The 22,077-nt window shown below is 51.5% G+C and overlaps 6 protein-coding genes across 6 annotated transcripts; 2 read left to right on the top strand and 4 right to left on the bottom strand.

Annotated features, from left to right (window-relative positions):
- Positions 1–165: 165 nt before the first annotated feature.
- QC761_405715 (uncharacterized protein) lies at positions 166–2,920 on the bottom strand (the record flags this gene model as incomplete). The annotated part of the gene is made up of 3 exons (XM_062878847.1): positions 2,756–2,920; positions 1,137–2,705; positions 166–1,083 (listed from the first exon to the last, which is right to left on the bottom strand). Exons 2-3 carry the CDS (start codon positions 2,118–2,120, stop codon positions 166–168), a joined length of 1,902 nt encoding a protein of 633 aa, XP_062732673.1. The 5' UTR covers positions 2,121–2,705; positions 2,756–2,920.
- A 275-nt stretch (positions 2,921–3,195) lies between these two features.
- Positions 3,196–3,765, bottom strand: QC761_0070530 (uncharacterized protein; the record flags this gene model as incomplete). Its single annotated transcript, XM_062872692.1, has 2 exons — positions 3,196–3,422; positions 3,539–3,765. The coding sequence occupies 2 exons, from the start codon at positions 3,763–3,765 to the stop codon at positions 3,344–3,346; spliced, it is 306 nt and encodes a 101-aa protein (XP_062732672.1). The 3' UTR covers positions 3,196–3,343.
- Positions 3,278–4,072, top strand: QC761_0070520 (uncharacterized protein; the record flags this gene model as incomplete). The annotated part of the gene is made up of 1 exon (XM_062872691.1): positions 3,278–4,072. One exon carries the CDS (start codon positions 3,278–3,280, stop codon positions 4,070–4,072), a length of 795 nt encoding a protein of 264 aa, XP_062732671.1.
- A 409-nt stretch (positions 4,073–4,481) lies between these two features.
- On the bottom strand, positions 4,482–5,087 carry QC761_405690 (uncharacterized protein; the record flags this gene model as incomplete). The annotated part of the gene is made up of 1 exon (XM_062878845.1): positions 4,482–5,087. One exon carries the CDS (start codon positions 5,085–5,087, stop codon positions 4,482–4,484), a length of 606 nt encoding a protein of 201 aa, XP_062732670.1.
- Positions 5,088–5,716: 629 nt separating this feature from the next.
- On the top strand, positions 5,717–7,261 carry QC761_405680 (uncharacterized protein; the record flags this gene model as incomplete). Its single annotated transcript, XM_062878844.1, has 1 exon — positions 5,717–7,261. One exon carries the CDS (start codon positions 5,717–5,719, stop codon positions 7,259–7,261), a length of 1,545 nt encoding a protein of 514 aa, XP_062732669.1.
- Positions 7,262–14,151: 6,890 nt separating this feature from the next.
- On the bottom strand, positions 14,152–18,013 carry QC761_405870 (uncharacterized protein; the record flags this gene model as incomplete). The annotated part of the gene is made up of 5 exons (XM_062878866.1): positions 16,803–18,013; positions 16,614–16,734; positions 16,367–16,535; positions 15,065–16,296; positions 14,152–14,713 (listed from the first exon to the last, which is right to left on the bottom strand). Exons 2-5 carry the CDS (start codon positions 16,667–16,669, stop codon positions 14,152–14,154), a joined length of 2,019 nt encoding a protein of 672 aa, XP_062732668.1. The 5' UTR covers positions 16,670–16,734; positions 16,803–18,013.
- Positions 18,014–22,077: the final 4,064 nt, after the last annotated feature.

Raw genomic sequence — 22,077 nt, 5'->3', positions numbered from 1 at the left:
TTTGGTCCGTAATGGATGAATCGCGGACTCCGATGGAGAGAAAAAGGTCCTGGAAAGGGGTATTGTCAGTACCAAGGCATCTTCCGTCTCGATGCGCGCGGCAGGAAACTCAACATACAGATAGCCATTGCTCCTATAACATCGCAGAATTATTAGTTTAGTTTTCTACGGGGGGGTGAGAAGCGAACTTGCATTGTTTGCGGGCAGTAAAATCCATCTGCAACGGAAATCCTTGTCTTTCCCCTTCCTTCGGGACGATTCAAGAGTCCGAGCACAGCGCTTGTTGGCATCATAAACCATGTCATAAACGCTTGTCGTCTTGAGATTGATCTGTTCCTCCACTCGTTTTGTCTTCTTATTAGTCGTATGGTAGAACTCGCTAACAGTCCCTTCTGCAACGAAGCTAGCGATGTATTGTGAAGAGTCAGGCGTCGGAGGTGTGGGCTCTGTGGGCAAGTCATAATCTTGAGTGATTGCAGGGCCTCTGATGGGTTCCAGGTTCTCTCTCAACTCGCGAATCCAAGTCGCAGCACACTCGGATCCGTTGCAGCCGCAAGAGTATTCCGTGCTGTCTTCGCAGATCCAGTCCCAAGGCGAGCGGCCCTCGTTATCATGAAGGTCGAGATCTTCTCGTTGCATGTTGCGCATCAAGTAACGAATGACGCCGCTGTACTCTGACCGTTCCCTGCCTTCTTCTGGCTCGTTGTACCATGCCTTGAAGACCGCGTGGTGCAGTGGAGTTGAACCTCCGTCGTCAGGCTCGGTGGTATCATTGGGTCTCTCGTTGATCAGGAGCGTCACAATTGTATCGCTTGGAGGTTCCATCAAGCATGCAATGTGCAGTGGATTACGCCCACTTTCCGTCTTGTATATCAAGCGTGGCTTGCTGTCCAGGATGTTTTCGACGAGTTCGACATTCCGGGACTTGATAGCCTGGTAGAGAATTGCTGATTGCATCTTGGCAAGAATAGTCTGGTAGATGTAATCTTGCGTATCGCCCATCCGTGCCAGTCGCCGATGTCGATATATGGCAACTGACGTGAAGGTGACACCGTTGATCGAAGCGCGGTATTCGTCCTCGTCCTACGCACGCGTCAGTTTTGCATCTGTAACTGCCATCCTCGTGGCTCACCTACCTTGCACAGTGACATATTATCAGGATCACCCTGTTGGACGCGAGCTTGTGAGTACAGCCAAGTTGTCTCCAATCCACGAGCCAACTCCTTTTGAGATCCCTGGTATTCATTCCAAACATCCTCCACCAGCTCCGACTCCTTGTCGCGGGTTTCGATCTCTAGGAGGATACGGGACATCCTGACGTTTGTGTTTTTGGGAAACCAGCTCTTGAACCTGTCCGGGGTCTGAGGCTCATCGGGCTCTGGGAAGGATGTATCCAGAAAGATAACCTGGAAGATGTCATCCAAAGATAACGAAGCGGTGTCGTTGTGTTTGGCAGCTAGGGCAATCGCCTTTTGAATGACGATACCGCCGAAGCCTGACCCAATGAAAACTATTGGGACCCCTCGCTGGAAGAATAGCTGTCTTGAGCCTACAATGCGTTCCAGGAGGGCTTTTGCTGCGTTTTCCACATATTCCGCCCAACTTCCGGTCTTCTTGACAAACGTAGGTGATGAGTAACTGAAAGATAGCACTCTGGAGTCGGTGATATCGTTGGGTATAAAGTCACGGATCCAGTTGACTGCTCGTGGCCGTCCGCGCATGTCGAATTCAGATGATGAGCGCATCGAAGGTTCCAAAGATCTCCCTCTCCCCTTGAAGTCTTTGCCAGGTGCCCGTAGTTTCGCGTCTAATTTCGGGTTTCCATCAGATGGATTCACCAACTCGGGCCCTTTGCCTTTTTTGTCAATCAGCTTTATACGTTGAGGTCCAGGGGAAGCGGTCCTGTCGCGTTCGCCATCCGGTCTCCCAGGGCTCAGGAGACGTTCGACAGGCATCACCCAAGCATCCTCTGGCGTCTCGTCAAAGTCATGGACGGCAATGATGTCGACCGAAGTTCTAGGGCGAATTCCTTCTGGGTAAATAGCCAACGTATAGGTGGCCTGGAGCATGCCCCAGTGCATTAGCAGACGCACGACGAGTTTATGATGACCGAAACTCATACCTGGCTGGATGCAGGTGGTTCATCTACCTGGTTGCCGCCTCCGATGGTCCCAGTTTCCACCTCAACGGCTGTCTTCTCTTCGAAATCCCCGCCAGGTTGTATCTCCCCGTGTCGGGATGGGGTGGGCGAGGATTCTTCATGTTGCAATATCGATGAAGGTCTTGGGACGGAAGCGGCTGCAACAGATGGCCTCCTTGCGAGGCGATTCCAACCAGAAAGCAATATAGTCCTCCTTCCGGATCCACTCTCGCCCGTATCAACCCTTGAATCCTGGGTCAAGTTTGGAAATTCTGTATCGTCATCTGCCGCTGTAAGCGCGACGCTGGGGGTTGCTGGGACAACCTCGGCATGAGGACTGCTTGGATGATGGTTCGTCTCTGGGTTAGCGGTGGATAGACTATCTGGCGGTAGAGATGATGCCATGTTGAACGTGAGAGCCCAAATTCCGTCGACGACAGGTGGACTGAAGTCGGAGAAAAGGGTGATCTCGAGATGAAAAGTTGAATCCGTGTTTGGCGTCGCGATGAATTGTGCAGCCTCGTTATGGTTACATCGTGCATTAATATTCCGGGGGATGCTGCGCCTGTGATTGGGTCAGCGAGGGAATACCCCCACATGCGAACTGTCACTTGCTAGCAGGGCTGTCGCACGACATATCCCACGCCTAAACAAGGGTCATGCCTGGCGATCAGGGGGGGCGCTATTGGGCTATGCCGAGCCCTTGGAGGAGGGCATGGTGGGGTAAAAATCCCAATTTGGTCGCCATATGATTGTGGCTGGCTGCTCATGAAGAGACTGCGACAATTTGATTTCCAATCCATGAGCTCGACATTGTGCTTTGCTGGCGAGAGGCGTGCCGTGTTCCGGTTTTCCAGTTGTTGCATCGGAGGAACTGCCCCACCTTTCACAGGACACGACCACGCAGCCACCACTGGTTCTTAAACATCGATCTCGGGATGTATTGATAACGGTCATGGCATGGTTGTACTGCGTTGCACGGTGGATTGGCTAATCTCAAAGTGCGCCCGGCTTCCACTATAGTAATGTTATATAGACACCTGATAAAAAGATTACCCCGCTGATTCCCTTCCAGATGCTCAGTGTTCGTATCGACCAAACATCATTGTCGCCAAGACAAAACTCCAAGATTCCGCCATGCAGCCCGACACGCTAAGCAGCACGGAAAAGACGCTTTTCGTCACTCTAAAGGCTCGACAACTTCTAGGTGACAGCTTGGCAGCAGCTGTCGTCGAGCAGATCGATTACGACTTCGATAGACTTCAAGTTGGTTCCCTTGTTGCTGGCGTCATAGGCCTTCGGTCAGCGCTGTTTGACAAATGGATACGCGACTTTCTCACCCGACACTCTCATGCCAACGTCATCCACTTAGCTTGCGGGCTCGACACTCGCCCACACCGGATTTCATGGGGCGACAGCGTTCGTTGGATTGACGTCGATCTCCCAGATGTTGTAGATTTACGGCGGGAGTCCATGCCAGAACCGTCGAGGGCCAACCAATACAGCCTCATGGCAGGCTCTGCCCTCGATCCGGCCTTTATACAGTCCCTCCAAAATGACCGGCCAACCATTATTGTCATCGAGGGTCTCGTGCCGTATCTCACCACCTCAGAGGGCGAGGCCATGATTGCCAATTTGTGTGGCCATTTCAAGACGGGGGAGCTGATATTTGACATTACCAACTGGTACACAACCCTTATCGAGAGACTCGTCGGCTCCATCAAGCACACTAAGGCGAAGCTGAGGTGGACGTCTGACAAGCCGAAGAATCTGGAGAGGGTTCATCCGGGCTTAACATTGCTCAAGGCTCATCCCTTGTGCACCCTCGATGGTGTCAGGAATCTGCCATTGGGTGGTCGGATTTTCTTGTGGTTGCAATCTCTGATTCCTTTCACAAGATACAGCGCTCAGTATTTGCGACTCGCATTTTAAGGCTCAGTGTCCGAGCTTCACTGCCCAGCACTCCCTTTGTGTTCTCGACGTTTCTGGGGGAATACCTATTAGACCGATGTGCGCAAGCTGTGCCGGGTACGTGAAACCACGATCTTTCCAGCATGAGGCATCTTGCAGCGAGGTTTCTTGCTGTCGATCGAACATTAGTTAAAAGGCAGCAGACGAAATCACGAGTGGCGGTCTTTGCGCATGGTTCTGAACTCTGGCATCAAAAGGTGCTTTGGGGAGGGCCACTGCAATATTGATGGGACCATCCGGATGGGGACAGCTGGGTCTGTTTATGCTGGTTTCTCGGGGGAGCTGTGAAAGTCATATTTATCATTGCTGTAGCCCCCTGTCAACGTCATGATTTGCCTGGATATCCCCGCCTACTCGTTGAGCCTTCAGGCTAATTGTTACTCGGCGGCACCCCCGAGATCGTCCCCAAATCCTCCCCCATCTGCTTCCCCCCCACAACAAGCGGCTCACAATCCTGCAATACAAACATCATCCTCGCCCACTTGGTATCACTTTTATTGACCCACTGATGTTGCGTAGCCCGCTGGATCGCCACATCTCCCCTCTTCAAGCTGTACCGCTCCCCACTATCCAGCACCATGTCCACCTCCCCTTCCATCACGATGCCATAATCCAAGCTCTGGGTGCGATGCATACCGCAGGCATAACCAGGGGCAAAGTCGACACACCGGAGGACAGTGCCCTTGGGGTTCACCAACCCGAGCTTATCAGGGGTTGAGATCAATGACTGGTGGAGCTTGAGATCAGTGTCATTGTTCAGATCGGGAGGGCAGCGGGAGGTTGTGTAGGGGACCGCAAAGGCGAGGTTGTTGTTTTCGTAGGGGCGCCATTGGAAGGGGTTGTAAGATTGGACGATGGCTTGACCGGAGGAGTTGTGGCCGGTGATGAAGGTGGTTGGTTGGTGGAGATCGGAGAGCTTGCCGTTGTCTTTGCCGTTGGACTGGGCGGAGGTGTTGGTGGATGTGGCGTCACCCATTTTGAAGAAAGTTTTTGATATGCAAGCACAAGTGTCACTCGTGGGGAGGGAGCGGGAAAGGAGGCGTCAAAGTGCTGGGAGGAGGAGGTTATGTACCAAGAGGTCACTTGGTGTAACGGATCAACCCCACGTTGGGATCCGCGCTGATTCCGGTCCGCTAGGATCTGCTGTGTCAGCCACCACGGCGCCGATTTATGGAGAAGCTACCACATTGGCTTCCGTTTCAAGGCTGACCTATTTGCTTTCCCAGTTATGTCGTAGCCTTCACGAACTGAGCGACAGGGCCAAGGGTCTGCGGCTCCAGCGGGTTGAAACCGACCCGAACCCCACCCGATAAAGCTTGTTTTAACGTCACCCGTCAAGGGTACGCGAACACGTTCAACACGTTCTGCGAGCTACCTTATTATATTGATAACTACTCCGTGACAGCTCTGAGCAATACTAAGATTGGAGTTTGTGGCTGAAATTCATGCATCGCGATGAAGATAAGGACCGGATTGGTTATCGGCGATGCCAAGCCACTGCGGCTGACGTCATCTCATGCTGCTCAAACTTCACAACCTCAACTCACTCCAAGTCTCTCTTCACCGTTTAACCCCTCATCACGCTAACATCATAGCTCACATAAGATGCTCGACATCAGCCCCATAACCAGCCTCCCTGGGCTAAAAAAACCGCCAAAACACCACATCCTCGCCCCAATACTCAACCCGGCCACAAGCCCCGGCTCAACATGGTCCTCATTCTTCCCCTCACTCTCCTTCGGCGGCCCATCCCAGGAAGAGGTCACCCATAAAGGCCACATCTCAACTCTCGACAAAAAGAAACAAGTCGACCAAAAGCGCGAGATCATCGGCTTCCAAAACCCCTGGCCCTCGTGGCACAAGCCCACCAAGTCGGAGATGCTCGCCAGTTTTCAGTGGGGTCCTGACACAGATCCTTGCATCCCTCTCGCGGCTTCGTACGCTCTTCCCGCCAGACAAATCTCGCCGATATCACAGCCGAGCTATAGTGATCTCTCCAACCCTGAGTCTGCCGCGTCAAAGGCTGCAAGACTGCTTACGGTGCAGAAGCCTGATTTTACGCCTTGTCCGGTTGGGAAGAAGGCAAAGGTTACTTGGTTGGGACATGCCTCGATGCTGCTACAGCTTTCATCTGGTGTTAGCGTTGTGTTTGATCCCATTTTCTCCCAGCGGTGTTTCCCAAGCGAGTACTTTGGGCCGATTCGGACGTACCAACCGCCGTGTCAAGTGGGGGATTTACCTCGGATTGATGCAGTATTGATTAGTCATAACCACTATGACCATCTTGATCAAGAGTCTGTCATGGGGATTTGGGAAAATAACAAGGACAGGGTGAGGTTTTTTGTGCCGTTAGGGATAGGAAAGATGATGGTTGATTTGTGGGGTTTGCCGAAGGAGAGGGTGGTGGAGATGGATTGGTGGGATAATGTCACGTTGACGGGATTGGCGCAGGAGAGTGTGAAGGTCTGGTGCACACCCGCACAGCACAACTGTTGGAGATCAGGGAGCGGCAAGTCTGGGGAACCGAATGGGAGCTTGTGGGCTAGTTGGATGGTGGAGGACCTCCAATCTGGAGACGGGGAGGAGCTGTATAGGGTGTTCTTTGGGGGTGATACCGGATATCAGTTCCACACCGATCCTGCCTGGCCACCTTTGCCACCGACGAATTGGAAGAGGGGTGATCCGCTACCGCCAGCAGAAAAGGAAAAACCAGAGGATTACCCACCATGTCCAGCATTCAAAGAGATTAGCGATAACATCGGCCCGCCAGATCTTCTACTCTTGCCTATCAGTGTTGGCGCATCGTTTGCTTATCTGAGAAGCTTTACAACGTGGATGCCGGACTGGGGCAATCCTATGCCGAGGCATACACAGGGTGTGACTGGGGCAAACCATATGCCTCCTTGGGATGCAGTACGGGTGTTCAAGGAGATGACTGAGGGCGGGAAAGGGAAAGCGGTGGCGGTGGGATTGCATTGGGGGACATTTGCTACCGAGCCAGAGGAGGTGTTGAAGACTCTGGGCGGCTTGGAATGGGCGTGTGAGAGACAGGGAGTTGGGTTTGGGAGAGGGTGGGATGGCAAACATGATGAAGGCGTTGAGGACAAGGTGTTTCTAGCGGTGAATCAGGGGGAGAGTATTTTGGTTTGAGTTGGAGTCAGGTCATGTTTTCCTGTGATTGTTATGTAATACCATGAGCTCGCAGTCGACTTTGAACATGACTGTACTTCTACAGAGTAGCTCGATCAGACCAGTCACGCACTTAAGAGAAGTCTTTGTTGCTTGAATGAGGTGTTCCATATCCCCTGCCACTGGGGTATAGCGGTCCCGAAAGTCATGGCTCGACGCCGCAGGTGTCCTCACCAGAGTCACCAGGGGGCCCGCTGACCATGTGAGACTGAAAGACAGCACCGCCGCGAGGTCGCGAGGCTTGAAGCCAACAGTGAAACTTGGTTCTCTTTTTATCTCATACAAAAATAGCTCGAAGGCCACAGCGCTGACTCTCATCTTTATCTACAGTTGAAAATCTTCCCTCTACCCTTCCTCCTGCCGACGCTGGCCATCTCAAGCTTTACAGCACATTTGGGAGCTTGTCCCTCGAAGCTGTTTCACTGCAGCTCGTTGAGCCAAATCCGTACAACCTGCATCAGACAGCCCGTAACTTCCTCGCAACTCGAGACTTTCCCCGTCGCCGGTGTTGGGCCTCGAAAGCCGGTCATGGTGCGGTTTTACGAGGTGTGCCTTGTTCCTCTGCAGGATTAGTTCTCGCGATGGTTACCTATATTAAGCCTTTGTGCTCGATGCTTACACTTCTCATCTTGGTCTAGTTGTCCAACGTATTGATGTGAAGACCATCGACCATATTCGCCATCAGGTCGAGATGGTGGTGTTGGGACGGGAACTGCCAAGGGCGTTGGCGGAAGAGGACGGCGATTGGTATGATACAAACTAGCCATCGAGTGCTGCGAATCGAGCTCTTTGATGTCTTGGTTTGGATCCTCTCTATATAGGTTCTGTTTGTGTTGCAATCGACCCTTCTTCACCATCAAACCTACTCGTGATATCTGCGTTGGATGTTGGCTCAAAGAGCCCTGGCACCACTGGCCAGCCGAAGTAGTTAGTGTGACTGATAGCGTATGTTCCATATTATTTGGCACCTGTAGCAACGGGTGAATAGTCGTATCATGCTCTGGGGTGGTATTGATTTCCGATCTGGGTTGGTGAGTTCTATCTTCGAAGTCCCCGCACAAATACTCACTTCTCGGGTTCAATTGCGGTTCTGGCTGCTCCAGAATTACCAGTGGTCAATTGCTCAGACGTCGCGGGGTGAGGTATGCCCACCTTTCTCCAGCCCCACACGCTCTGGTTGGTCCCAGGGCTTTTGCCTGATCTTTTTCTATTTAGCTACTTGTTCGACGCCGTTCTCTGACTTCTGCAGACGACTCGCCTTTCCCACCATTCATAACACCCATAGATACATACCTACAAAGCCAGTATCTGATCCCACTATTCTCAGCAGGTAATTCGCCATGATCCACGACGACGAAGATCTTGTGAACAACCTATTTCTCTGCAGACGCACCGAGGCATCACCGGACCACTCTCCCGACTTCAACCTCGACCAGCACTCGTGGGAGCCAGCGGTGTGGAACCGTCACGATTTCAATCGCGTGCGCCAGCACGCTGTAGAGCGCTGTGAGCTTTTAGCCACTCTTCAGAGAAGTAGGAATTTACAATCACAACTCTTGGTGCCAAAAGGACACAAGCTGACCGGATCTCCCAACCAGTCGAGGCCTTTCCGTCAAGCTTTCCAGAACCTGGACCTGAACGGGACAAACTTGGACGAGAGATGACTTATCTGGTTTTCAAGAATACTCTTTTCCTCCTCAGCACGAACGGCTACAGAGTGGGGATACCGACAAAGCGGCAGGGAACCAAGGCAGTGGGATCCCGGGCCGAATCACACTGCCTTGCCGATCAAGTTGGCGACAAGGTGCTATGTATTTATTATGAGATGAGTTTCGCCATTATCCCTTGTAAGCTTTAGATTTATTTCTCTCTAAACGCCATTCATTACAGGCGGCTAATTTATATTGCAGCAATTTCCACCTGGAGATCGAGGAGGTTGACAAGCTTGTACAACATGTCGCGGCACGGGAACTCGGGCAGCCAATAAACAGACCGGCGTTGGTGGAAGGGAATTCTGGATAGCCAAGATATCCTGGAAATACGACAACCAGCCTGGCGTCTATGAACGACGTGGAGCTCGGAGCCGTGGATAGGTCATAGCTCCAACCACAGCTCAAAAGCCACTATTCTACGTGTTCTATGCGTTCCGGATGTTCAGCCTTTTTCTCATGGCATTTCAAACTTTGCCTGTCAAGCGTGAATCACGCTAGCCTATGGCTACCTGTAATGCGACCTGATACTGATAGTTGTGTTTGGTTTTCAGTTGCTTAGGAGGTCAAGCTGGAGATGGTTGAGACGGGCGGATGTGGTCAAACACATATTCGCTGCTCGGCAGAGTGAATTGGTCCTCTGTGGTGAATTGATTCACCCTGACAAGGGACATCATGGGTTGAAGTATAGGTACCCGCCTTTCGACAGGCCCACAGCCTCTGGTTACTCCCAGCGTTTTGTCAGATCATCATATATTGAGTGGCTGATCTCACCTTCTTCCACAAAAAACCCGTCTTTCTCGCTATCACAACCATCACAATCATTTGCCAGGTACTTGGGCATTCGGCACATCACAGTACCTTACTATTCTCAGCTGGATACCTCGCAATGATACACGATGACGAGGATCTCTTGGAACACCCGTTCGTCCGCAGACTGACGCTAGAGCATTCGCGCGAGTTTAATCTAAATGAGCACTCATTGGAGCCGGTGGTTTGGAACCGCCGGAACGCCAGACGCATTCACTACGAATCCCTCAAACGTCAAGATGTTCCAGTCCTCGTATCCCAAATAAGCCTCCCGCCTCTCGAGCCCACCAAAATGAAAACACTAACCCGGGTATCATCCTATAACAGAACATTCCGCTCCATGGCGAATGAAAAAAGTCCAGTGCTGTCGATGTAACTTCCCCGTACGCCCGCCATCCGGTCCAGAATGTTTACCAAATCATCCGGTATGTATGTGTATGTTCAAGCTACTTTTGCCTCCTACTTACATTGAGCAACATACAATAGGTAGTGTTGTAGACACGGATACATGTACACATGGGGAGCAGCATAGGCTGATGGCTCAAACATTAACTGGATGGATAGACCGATGACAACCTTTAAACACTCGGATCGAAGTGCATGGGCGACGAAGAGTAGTCTTCCTCGAAGGTACTGTCCTACTGTGGGACAAAAGTCACTGGAGCCAAAGGTGAAGCTGAAAATAGGTGACGAAAGTGATGATGATCAAATCTAACAGGAAAGGAAAAAGCTGCAAAAGCTGTGGAAAAGAAAGTCAACAATAAAAGCCCTAATCCGAACCAACCTGGAGTGTGGGTCTGCTCAATGGTCGGGTTGAGGAGCAAGCCTTGTTGAACAGAACAAAGTTCCACCGACTCCGGTGAACGGGCGTGCTCGATTCAAGGTCACCTGTTCCCTCCTGTGGGGCTCAGCCTGAACAAAATGAATATATTGCTCCTGTCAAAGATTCGCTAATGGAGCAGCTCCACCACCTCGATCCTATAAAGCTTCACTTCTCGCACACCTCGCACACTTCTCTACACTTCGTGATATCTCACGAACATCACAAGACTGAACACCTACAATAACCTCACGGGCCCGATAACAAAAATGTGCCGTCCCGACCGTGGCCCTTCTGATCGATGGGAACTTGATCCCAAAGATTTCGATCTTCTGGAAGACGAACCAGTTCCACGCCTTGGACGCTCTCGAGAGGAGCAAGCCCGGAGACGCGCCGCGATTTTTCACCAACGAAATCTTATCCATGACATACGTATGTAATCCGAACGACTGCATCCGACACTGAGTTCGCTGACCAGTGTACCCGTGTAGTCAGGACAGAGCTGCCCCACACCATGCAACCCACCACCGCCATGCCAGAGTACATGGGACTGTACTATTCATTCAAGCCCGTCGCCAATGAGGACGTCCGCTTTCGTCTGGAGGTCCAGAACGGGCAAGCCGGAACAACTCAGCGACCTAATAGAGCTTTGAAGGATCTTGCGGAGGCTGAGCCTTGGGCCATCATGTTTGATGATGCAGTCTTGCACTTTTATTTTGATATCGCTATTAGTCTTCCTAAAGGTATTTCACTTTTCACATTTGATTCGAGACATGAGGAGGTTCAGTTTTATGTCGGAATATATGCTGACTCGCAATATATTTATAACGTCTTGTTCTTCAGAATAGCGGGATTTAGCAATCAAGGTCTGCGACAAAGCAAGAGGCTTGGAGAGAATTAATCCCAGAGAGACAGATGAGGATTCCCGTGGGTGATGGATCCGTCAACGAGTAGGATTTGCTGTGGCTTTCTGCTGGCTGTTATGGGATGATATCCGGGTTAGGGTTGTTTAGCGTTTGACGTGGCTTGCGATTAACGTGGGAGGTAGGAGTTTGAAGGAGATAGGAGGAAATACGAGGAGGTTCGGATAGTTTTAGTGGATATTTCGTGCGCTTTGCAGAGGAAGTTCAGAGGCCTTGGGAGGTATGAGAAGACATTGTGAGGTGAGTGATATATTTCATCTGCCTTTTCTTCCGTCTCTTCTTCATCCGACAGTTCAATCTTTTTACCTGCAACCTACGCCTCTACTCAGACGTAGGCCCTTAACACTAGTAAACAGGTACGTATATTGAATGGGGTGTTGGGAGGAATCAAAGGTACGACAGGAATAAATTGCTAGAATCAGCTTTATGCACCACGAGACTTTTAACACCAGTCGTAATCCTTTGAAATGACATTGAAGATCTTCCAACTTGTTTTAGGTTTCAGACACCAGCTGATGGGAGGAAGTGTAACATTAACCTGGAGGCAGGGTTAGGGTTGGCAGGGCGGTCCACATTACCCCTGAGAGCCCCTTGGAAAAGTAGAAAAGTAAACAATAGCGGTCTGTGCGCAGGATTGCCGGGAGGCCACTTCGACGCCGAAACCACTGTCATTGACAATGAGCACCTGCGTTATCAAAACGGCGGGTAGTGAATGAAAGACTGGGAGAAACAATTTATGGATCTAAATACGTAGATAATTGCTAAAGGAACCCCGTAATTCCAAGCAGACCCTATCGGAAGTCCCTTTTCCAATCCTGTCCAACAAGCATTCCGACAATACCAACCCAGAAAACTACCTAACCAGCGCCATTTTTTGCCAAAGGCATCTGCCCTCAATTGACTGTAATATTTGTCAGGAACACCACCCCGCTCAACGACTCGGCGGTCGGATGGTGGGGCTCGAATTATTTTAATCTACGTCCGTCATAACCACGTCCGGATCTCCCTGCTGCTGCTGACCCCCTTGCTGCTGCTGACGTTGCCGATGCTGCTGCCGCTGCAGCGATACCCATGGTCTCCCAAACGGTACTGGCGGTGGTCTCGCCGTCCGGGTGCGTGATTCAATTCGAGGCAGTGCATCAATATTCACACCTAGATTCCGCCCTGGCGCTCCGGAGTTCTTCCGCCGCCGCGATGGACTCCCGGTCTCGTTGGAGGTTCTGCCCGGGTTCCTCGACCATCCATCAATTGCGTCGATTACACCCCAACGTCCGGGCCGAGGCGGGGACGTGATGGCCGTGCTGAAGTCTACCAAGCGCGAGAGCAGGGATCTGCGTTCGGGTTAGGGCCTGACTCGACCAGACAGCACCCTGTCGCCTTGCCTTCTGGCATCCAGAGCCCGTTCTTGTTTTTGTTTTCGTCGAAACCAACCTGGGGATCTGAGGATGGTGTTGTCATCCTCGTCGGACGAGCTAGATTGCATCCAGTTGCGGCCTCGCTGATTGTATGGAGATCTGGTATGCCACCAGCGCTCCCTTCTCGGCGGTGGGGGCCGGCCCTCCATATCCCTGTCGGGAACGTGTTCAACGCGGTCTTGACCAACAGGCACGAACCGTCCAGCCCTTTGTGATGGTGGTGAAATTGGGCTCCCTTGCAGGGGGGTGACCGGGCGAGGAGGGGGTAACTGTGGGGGAGGACCAACCTTGGTTCGGTCGATGTTCGCGGGGTCATGGTCACGCTCCATCTCCAATCTCGATTGTGCATCCGCTATCGTGGCCCTTCGTTCTGCTGCCGCCTGCGCTCTGTCGGCACGTCGTTGTAAGACCTCTCGTAATCTTCTCTGGAAATCCAACGAGTCAGGTGAGTTGGGCGGCGGGGGCGGAGGCGGTTCTTCCATTCGTCTTTCCCTCTCAATCTCCCTCCTTCGCTTCAGGACCCTCTCCCTACTCGCGTCCTGTACTCTTCCCGCCCGCTAGTTCTTCTTTTTCCAGACTCGGAAGGCTTGTAGTGACCTAGGTGAAATCTCGCCTTCGCCTTCATCCGGAGGCTGGTACTCTTGGTTCTGTCTCTGCCTTTCCCTCAAGCGTTGTTGATGTCTAGCCTGCATGACAGCCCTTTGCTCTTCACGTGCCTTTTTCTCCTTCTCCCTTCGCGCATCCTCTTCCCTGACCTTGTCTGCCTCTTCCCTTCTCTGCTTCTGGTACTGATCGTACTTCGTCTTGGGCGTCGGCGGTTGTCCATTCACAAGCGGAGCGACGTAGTCCCTAGGGTACACATAATCCAGCCAAGGTGAGTCCCAGTTGGGAAGGGGGGCAAAACCATTCCGGGCGGCGGCGGGGGAGGCGTAGGCGAGCGAGGTCGGATCTTAGGATCTCTCCAGACATAAGGGGGTATTGTCTGTAGATCATGGAACCAATTTCCCCAACGGTCAACGCGCCCTCCATCTGAAAGTGGCATGGAGTTTCTGCCAGGTTCTGGTTTAAATAGTGGACGTCGTCCTCGGGGGCGGCCTTGCTGACCAGGTGCTGAAGGACCAGGTACCGAAGAACCAGCTACTGGAGGACCACCATAAGCGCCTTGGGGAGGGTTTCAGTATGGGAATGGCGCGGGAGGAAGAGGCTGTTTCTGGACAAGATGTCGATACTGTGACGGAACCGGAACGCCCGGCGCCAGGGGCCCAGCGAATCGAGTTGGAGCTGCGTCCGGGTCCCACAGCGATAGTCCTGTTCCTGGCTGTCCGATGGGCGGCAGCATGGGTGCTCCGAATCTGGGGTTCTCCAACTCCGGCATAGGAAGGATTGGATTTCCAAAATGGGGCGCCTGGAAGTGCTGAGGTGGTGGTGCTGCTGGCCCTGCCAACCCCATGTCTTGCATCCGCCCCTGAATAATGGCAACCGCAGGGCTAGCAGCTAGAGGAGCTGTAGGACTAGAGGCTGTTATGGTGATAGCCGGAGGGGCCGCTGCAGAAACGGTACTAGGCCCAACACCTAGATCAGAAACGCGATCGAGATTTCGGTTGTTTGCCCGCCGCGCTCTCCTGGCGTCCTTGACATCGTTCTGTCCAATCTGGGTCGGAGGTGGAGCACCGCGACTGCCACGGCGACCAGTGGGAGGTGGAGCCACTCTCGGACCGGGGTAGAAAACAGGAGTACTTGGGTTGAAGACTGGAGCATTTGGGTTGAATCTTGACACTGGTCCCTGAGGCTGTGATGCCGGAGCAGGGCCACCCATACCAACATCATCGTCACCATCATCGTCGTTACTAACAGAGGGTGGAGGAGCTCCTCCACTTCCACCGCCTCCGCTTGCACTAGGACCACTGGCACCAGCTGCACCACCAGCTCCGCCATCACCACCATCATCACTATCGTCGTCGTCGTCGTCATCTCCTTTTCCTCCTTCTCCTCCGCCAGGAGTAGGATTCAACCGTGGGGGATCTGGGGTAGGAGTGCGACTCAGTGGCGGGCTTGAGCTAGGAAGAGAATTGTCGTCGTGCTTGTACGGTACGATTCGGTCCTGCTTCATCAGGGAAGGAATCGAACGGAATGGGCTGATCATCTGACTGGACTTCCCAGTATGCCAGTCTTGGCCAAAGATCTCCTTCTGCAGTCGGTAGATACGCCTTGAGAGACTAGTCCCTAGCGTGGGAAGATATATCGGAATGTCCTCATCGTAGTAACGCCTTATCACTTGTATTTCCAGGGGTGTCAGATCCGGCTGACCCGATTGTCTTATGATATCTCGCTGTTCTGCAATACGCCTCGTTGCCCTTTTGTCGAGCTGGGAAATCATGTCCTGATGCTGCTGCTTGACATAGTCGTTGATCTGCTCAACACAGTCGGTAATGTAGGCATCCGTGTGTGGCCGAGTGGCTTCCATCTTGGCCATCTGCAACACCCAGGAGTAGTAGATTTCTGGAGGGTGGTCGGCGGGCCTGGAAGCCCAGAGCAGATTGACCTCCCGCTTCCAATCACGGTGCTTGATGTAGGCCTGCAATCGCCTCTCCTGTTCTTCGTCCTTCACTCTCCTGGCGAGCCAGCTTTCGAAAGCGGCCTGTTGCTCAGCTGGAGGTCTTGTTTTGAGCCATCGTTTCCATTCCTTTTGCCGTTTGTACGTCTCTGTCTTTTCCAGGGCTGGGTTCCACCATCTCTCGTACATCTTCGTGGCTTGGGCCTCCTGCATGGCATCCAGCCTATCCTTAAACGCCTGGCTCTTCTTGTCGGCCCACTTGTCAAATAGTTCTTCCCGCTGAGACTCGCTCAACTCTTGTTGCACGTCTTTAACTTGAGCATCCTCCATTTGTGCTGGACTTAGTCCCCCGTCGTCTGCCGGAGGGGGGACACCAGGAGCCGGCGCCGATGCGGGTTGGTAAAGAACTTCATCTACCCATGCATGCAATTGTCTATCTGCCCATGGTGTCTGCTCCTCATATGGAGCTTTGTGCCAGTTCCTTGGCCAGTCCGTCTCGTCCGGGTTACCTTCTTGCTGCCCGAGATGTCGATAATATGCCAATATGGCCACCATTTCGCCTTGCAGCTCGCCGATATCAGGTCGGTGATCCAGGTTTTCCATCATGCAGCGCGCCAAGATGTTTGTGAGGCGAGGGTCAACGTATGGCTTCAACCCTTCCAAGACGTAGGCACCGTAGCCCCATCCCTCCACCTGACCGAATTCCATCCATGTGGGAATGGGTGGTGACTCTGGGTACATTCCCGTCAGAAGCGTAACCATAGACTGAATGGTGTTGAACTTGGTTAGTCACAGTAACAACCGGTAGGTAACCAATGATGAGATGGTTGCTTACCTGAGCGGCCTGCCAGAGATTGAGCTTCCAGGAATATTTTCCCGCAACAACGTGGTCTGGAGGTAATATATCGTGTGGCAGTGCCTCGACATAATCCCACTCTTCTGAGAACTGTTCAGGGGCCCAGTACGAGAACTTGCCACGGACTCGATATTCCCACATTTTGAAGCTAAAGACAGGGAGGGAGGCGCTGTCAGATACCCCCTACCTGAATCTCGTCGTGTGAACACCAGGGTCGCATACTTACGGATTCTTGAACAAAACGTCCTGTTCGATAGTCTCAGAGGCGCCAAAGTCGGCCATTTTGAGAACGGGCGCGATGTAGTGTTGATCATCGGTCCAGCCGACCCCACGGTCACCAAATATGTCTAAATCACATTAGCCTTTTCATGGTTAAGGGAAACCTTGTTTTGGCTGCAGGAGACAGCTAACTCACAGTTGGCAGGATCAAGGTCAAAATGAATGTTGTCTTTTTTTCCCGATATCACATCGTCGAATGTGATGGACACCGGGAAGCCGTCGCCCGGATCATATTTGTTCTCTTGCGGGCTGTACTTGAATTCCACGAGCGATCTCACCACTAATATATGCAAGGTAAGTGCCCTTGGGTCTACCGTGGAACGAGAAATTCACTTACTGCAGAGCCAGATGTTCCAGGCGAAGTAGTTGGGCACCGGCTTGAGATGCGGCTTCAGATTCAAAGCGTTGATCAGCTTGGCAAGACTTCCGCTCGGGAGGAATTCCGACAGCATCACCGCCGGGGCGACCTCAACATCTGGCGGGTGAGGATTGTCGAGATCAAGCTGTAGTGGCAGGTCCATTCCAAGATCCTCTAAATCGGGTTGTAAAAACCATTCCAGCGGCACAAGCTGAACGATATGCCGAGCGCCCGTGAACTTGCGCTGAAAAGCCTCCTCCCTCTTCAGACCATCCCATCCCTCCTGGTCGATAGGGGCCTTGGCCACAAAGTACCACGTCCCATCCTCTCTTGAGTATACGAAAAGAATCGCGATACCCTCACCTCCCCAGCCGAGCACCTTGACAAACTTCAGCCGGTAGTAATTCTCGAGGAAGGTAACGATTTCTCGTGGGGCCTGTGCCAAAAAAGGCGAATCCGTCAGCGGTTGTGGGGGCTCTGTGAATTTTTCAAACTTGTTCGCCTTGAAAAAGTCCTCAGCCGGTGCCTCCCCGTCGTTCCCGTCAGGGGCGGGCTTGTATCCTGTCGGGACTCTCGGGCCGTTGTACTTGCCGGGGGGCGGGATGAACGGGGGGAAGTCTGCTGCCCACCAAGGGAACTGGAAGGTGCTGAGATTCATATGCTCGCCGGTTTCACGGAACCGCCACATGCCCCATCGGACCATCCGCCTCCACTCGGTCCTTGGCGGATTCTCCACCCAGTGAGGTTGCGGGATCGCCTCGGGCCATTCCCTGGGTTCACTGGGGGTGACATTTTGTGAGAGTACCAGCTGAGCAGCTGAAGGGCCCTCGGGCTGCTGCACAGGATCTTGCGCCATTGTGAGAGAAGTTGAAGACTCGACGCAATTGACTTGAAGACCTTGATCCACGGGACGGGGAAGGTGGTCGGAACAGCTTATACCGTATTTCCCACTTTACGCGGGGTATAGCTACTTCTAATGTTGACGTTTCATTGATGTTTCTCGCCAAGTCTCACAAAGAACGTCTGCTGTTTAAAGGGGTTTGTTGTGACTAGCCGCGATGGATCCGGAAAGCTCAACAAAGAACAATCCAGTCATGACAATACCTATTGTCATCGACCGAGCATACTCAATAACATTTGCAGGACATAAAGTCTGAGACTATCGTTCTAGGCTTCCATCAATTGCTCGGTATGCGTTTATTCGATCGTTGTTTTGGTCCAGCTGCACCGACAGCCCTAAAGTCCCCGGGATAAGGTCGGCCCCACTTCCCCCTTTTACCAACCCTACCCACAGTCGCTCCTGGGTTAGGGTTGTACCCCATCTTCTATTGTACATTAACACAAAGACATTAGTACGATAGGTTTGTCTGCTTTTGAATACTCCACATTATGTACCTAAAGATGAATAAGGGTACACCTACGTGCATTCCATTTCCGCAGCCTGACAACCATAGGCACCATCTTTCATAAGATTCCACCCGTTCCATCCCTCTCATACTCACTGCATTTCCCTTTCTCTTAAAACTATCGAGGTCAACTTGAGCAGCTTTTAGATGGGACTTTTTCAATGTTTTACTGCCTGAATGTAGAGTGTTCTAAAGTGGTGGGCTTTTCCTCGAGGAAGCGAGATCAAGGCAGCCAGAATCGTTTACCCCTAATGTCTTTGTAGCGTCCAATAACAGCCCTGGTTTTGACTGGTGGCTTACTCCGCCCTCCTCATACCATGCTTTAGCATAATGAACTCGCTAAATGGTCTGGTTTGATCAGATTACCATGTAATTATGGCTAGAGCCTGTTAGGTACAAGTTACAATCACAAAAAGCGCCTTATTGAGCCAGTGGGTATGAACAGGGTGGTTTGATAGACAAATTTGCTGCAGTCATTTGACTACAACAGGCGGTTTTGGTGGATGCTTCAAAATCATGGTAGAAACATAGGCGTCGACAGCAAGGAAGGCGGCTAGAAGAGGGAGACGTCACTTAATGCCACACCCACTTGTTCCTGTCGATGGTCAGAGATAGTTATGAAGCCCAAACGATAATCACGCTTGTCACTGACCGGCAGCTTGAAGCCCGTGTTGGGAAAGTCGGGCATTGCTTGATTGATGTGGAAGGTTTGACATCGAGACCCCCGCAAACTTCCCCAGTTGGCTTCAGCAAGCGGCGCCCCTTTATGCAGACAAACAGTCCCTTTCGCTCTGTTGCAAGGCTTACTCCATAGCAGGCATGATGGGAAAAGAAGCAACTGGGTCAACATTTACCTATACAACACGAAAATTGAAATGCATCATCGTTAGGTGCAGTGGTTGATTCACCCCCCTGCATTTCTACCTAAATGCATACTTTTTGTTCACTTTCCCATTGCCTCTTATTCGCTCCCTCTTTGGAAGGGCCAAGCAGGCGTTGGTGTCTGATACAGTGAGATTGTGGACAAGATACCATCTCTCACCGCGTTGCAGACTTTTGAAGCTATTGTCGATATTCACTTCCAGTGGGTCTGTCATTCATTCACTTACGCTGTGGCCCTGCCCCACCACCTCCCTGTTTAATTATACAATATCGTCCCTCCTCCCAGATAATTCCTCTTCTATCCTCTCTCCTTTCATCACAGCCACATCAGACAACCACATTTCTGATCACTTCATTCTACTCAGCCTTCACTCAACCTTCTCTTAACATTCACTCACCTCCACCCTCAACACCAACCCACAAGCATTACACCATGATTCTCATACTTCGATCAACAAGGCCTTCGAGCAACGCAACTCGCGTGCTTTGTCCAATGGGCAGAAGCCTTCTTGTATGTTGCCAGCCTTTCTTGACTGACTATCGGTGACGCGTGATAACCGGCCCTCTTTAGCCTTCGGTGCCGGACGCTAGCGTGGGGTTGTGCTCGATGAGGATGACCGTAAGCTTCCTCCTCCTACCCAACCCTTTGACGAAACACACTGCTAACACCCATAAGGCCAGTGGATGACTGAGGAATTCAACCCGATCGTTGGCCCCAACGACGAGTTTGCCAAGGATGTTCATATCACGACCTACATCCCCATTCATGAGCTGTTGCGAGACAACCAATGCCTCTCGCTCCGGAGCCTCCTCACCGATGTTCTTCGAACCTATGATGAGAACCGCTCCGACGGTGACATCATTCTCCTTCTTTTCGTCGCTGCATCCCTGCGAATCCTCGAGGGTACGTTTCACACTTCTCCAACCACTGTGCAGTGATGCTGATTGAGTTGTAGATATTTGGATCAGCTTCGGCCGCACTCGCGAGCACTTTCTGGCTACAGAGCGTCAGATCCTTACTCAGATCAATCAGAGAGGAGAAGTAAGCAGTTTTGGGTCACGGCTGGTCCGTATCAGGAGGTAGCTAGCAGGATTCCTTGGTGGACCTCCATGGGGTTATTTGTGTTTCTGGGCGAAGGGACGGAAGGCCTCATGAATTGACAATATTCTTTACATTTCTCGTCCGTTGTGTGAAGTCCTTTATGCGCGTTTCTTGTCTCTTTTTTTGAAAGGGCTCGTGTTCTTGATATCCTACGATAGGTACGATGCGAGTATACCTAGTTTTACTTAATATAGTTCCCGAAGTAAGAGGCAATGCGACGGGCGACGTTGAGGTTGCCCAGGAATGGAGTGAAGAGAGTGGCCACATGCACTGGTTGGAGCTGACCAGGAGGCTTTTGGAAGATCTCGAGGACGGATGCCATGTGGTCAGTACTTGAATCCTAGTCCTTCCGTTACATATATCCGCATGCTTGAACATCTTGCCTCACGGCGCGGCTGATGTACCAGACATCATAGCACGTTACCACCAGATCTTTACTACATACGTCTACAGGCAAACATCAGTGTATACATATATACACTCATAGGGTCCTATAAGTAGAGCAGGTCACGGGTTGAAACACACCAAGTGAACATGCAAAACAACACCTGGTTTTGACTCTTACCATCGTCCTCCGTTCCGATACAGGTATCTTGTATTTCCTCTTTTTCTGACCGGATAAGTAGATACTTGATTGCCTTGCTAAAAGCTTTTCAAAGTGTTTGGATACATGTTTCTTCGGCTTGGAAAATGAGCCCATATCATGTGGAAGAGTGCGGTTCGACATTCCTCCCGAACCATGACATTGAATATCGCCCCGCAGTCAGGTATTGTTGTCTCCCAGTTCACCTAAGATGGGCCCTACGTTTGTCCATCCCACCCGCCTGTTGCTGCCAGCGCAGCTCTGCAGATATAAAATATCATCCTCTCCTCTCATTTCTCCTCTTCCTTCTCCCCACCCAACCCGCAACAGATCAACCTCTCACCTTTGCCAGTATCGCAACCATTCGACTAAGCTTTGCTATCATGCAGTCCGAATGAATCGTGCTTCCGTCTATCAAAAAAGTTCGAACATGGCTTGTAAGTGCGCTCCTTACTTCAACAATGCCCTGGACGGAGTCGTCGTCTGGCGTTCCACGAGGTATATGCTAATCAAACCAAACGGCTACCTCCATCTCTCGCAAGCGTTTGGTTGTCCTGACCGACGATGATTGTATGTCTAATTCATCCGATCCGCCCTCGTGCGTGTGGCTGACATTGCTTGTAGACGAGTATCTTCTCGGCGCTTGGAACCCGGTTCTGGGCCCTGTTTGCGCGAAGTTCTTCCCGGTCAAGGGAAATATTTTGCCGCTTTTGGACTTGGGTGAGGTGTGTAGTTAGGAGCAGCACTGCCTCTTCCACCCTGCCCCCTGTCAATTTCAGCTTAGAAAAAAGTATTTGATTTCGCAATGTCCAATTTAACCAGCTTAAGTTCGAATACCGAATTTGCAAATCAAGGTAAAGGCTTAGTTTGATTCGTGATATAAACTAACATACTGCTTATCTTAATTATAGTTCCGTTTTATATTTGTATACCTACCTAATGTCCTTTATCGCATTTAATTTAAAAATAAGCACTTATAGCGTCAAACTTTCCTAATTTCTTAGCACTAGCTGCCGCTCTCGCAGGCTTAGTTAAATTATTATAGGACTTATTTTATATAATAAAGAAGAAATATAAGTA

The sequence above is a fragment of the Podospora bellae-mahoneyi genome, chromosome 4 (genome assembly GCF_035222275.1).
Source record: "Podospora bellae-mahoneyi strain CBS 112042 chromosome 4, whole genome shotgun sequence".
In the NCBI taxonomy this organism is placed as follows: Eukaryota; Fungi; Ascomycota; class Sordariomycetes; order Sordariales; family Podosporaceae; genus Podospora; species Podospora bellae-mahoneyi.
Note: the sequence above shows the minus strand (reverse complement) of the source record. Positions and strands in the feature narration are given on the sequence as shown.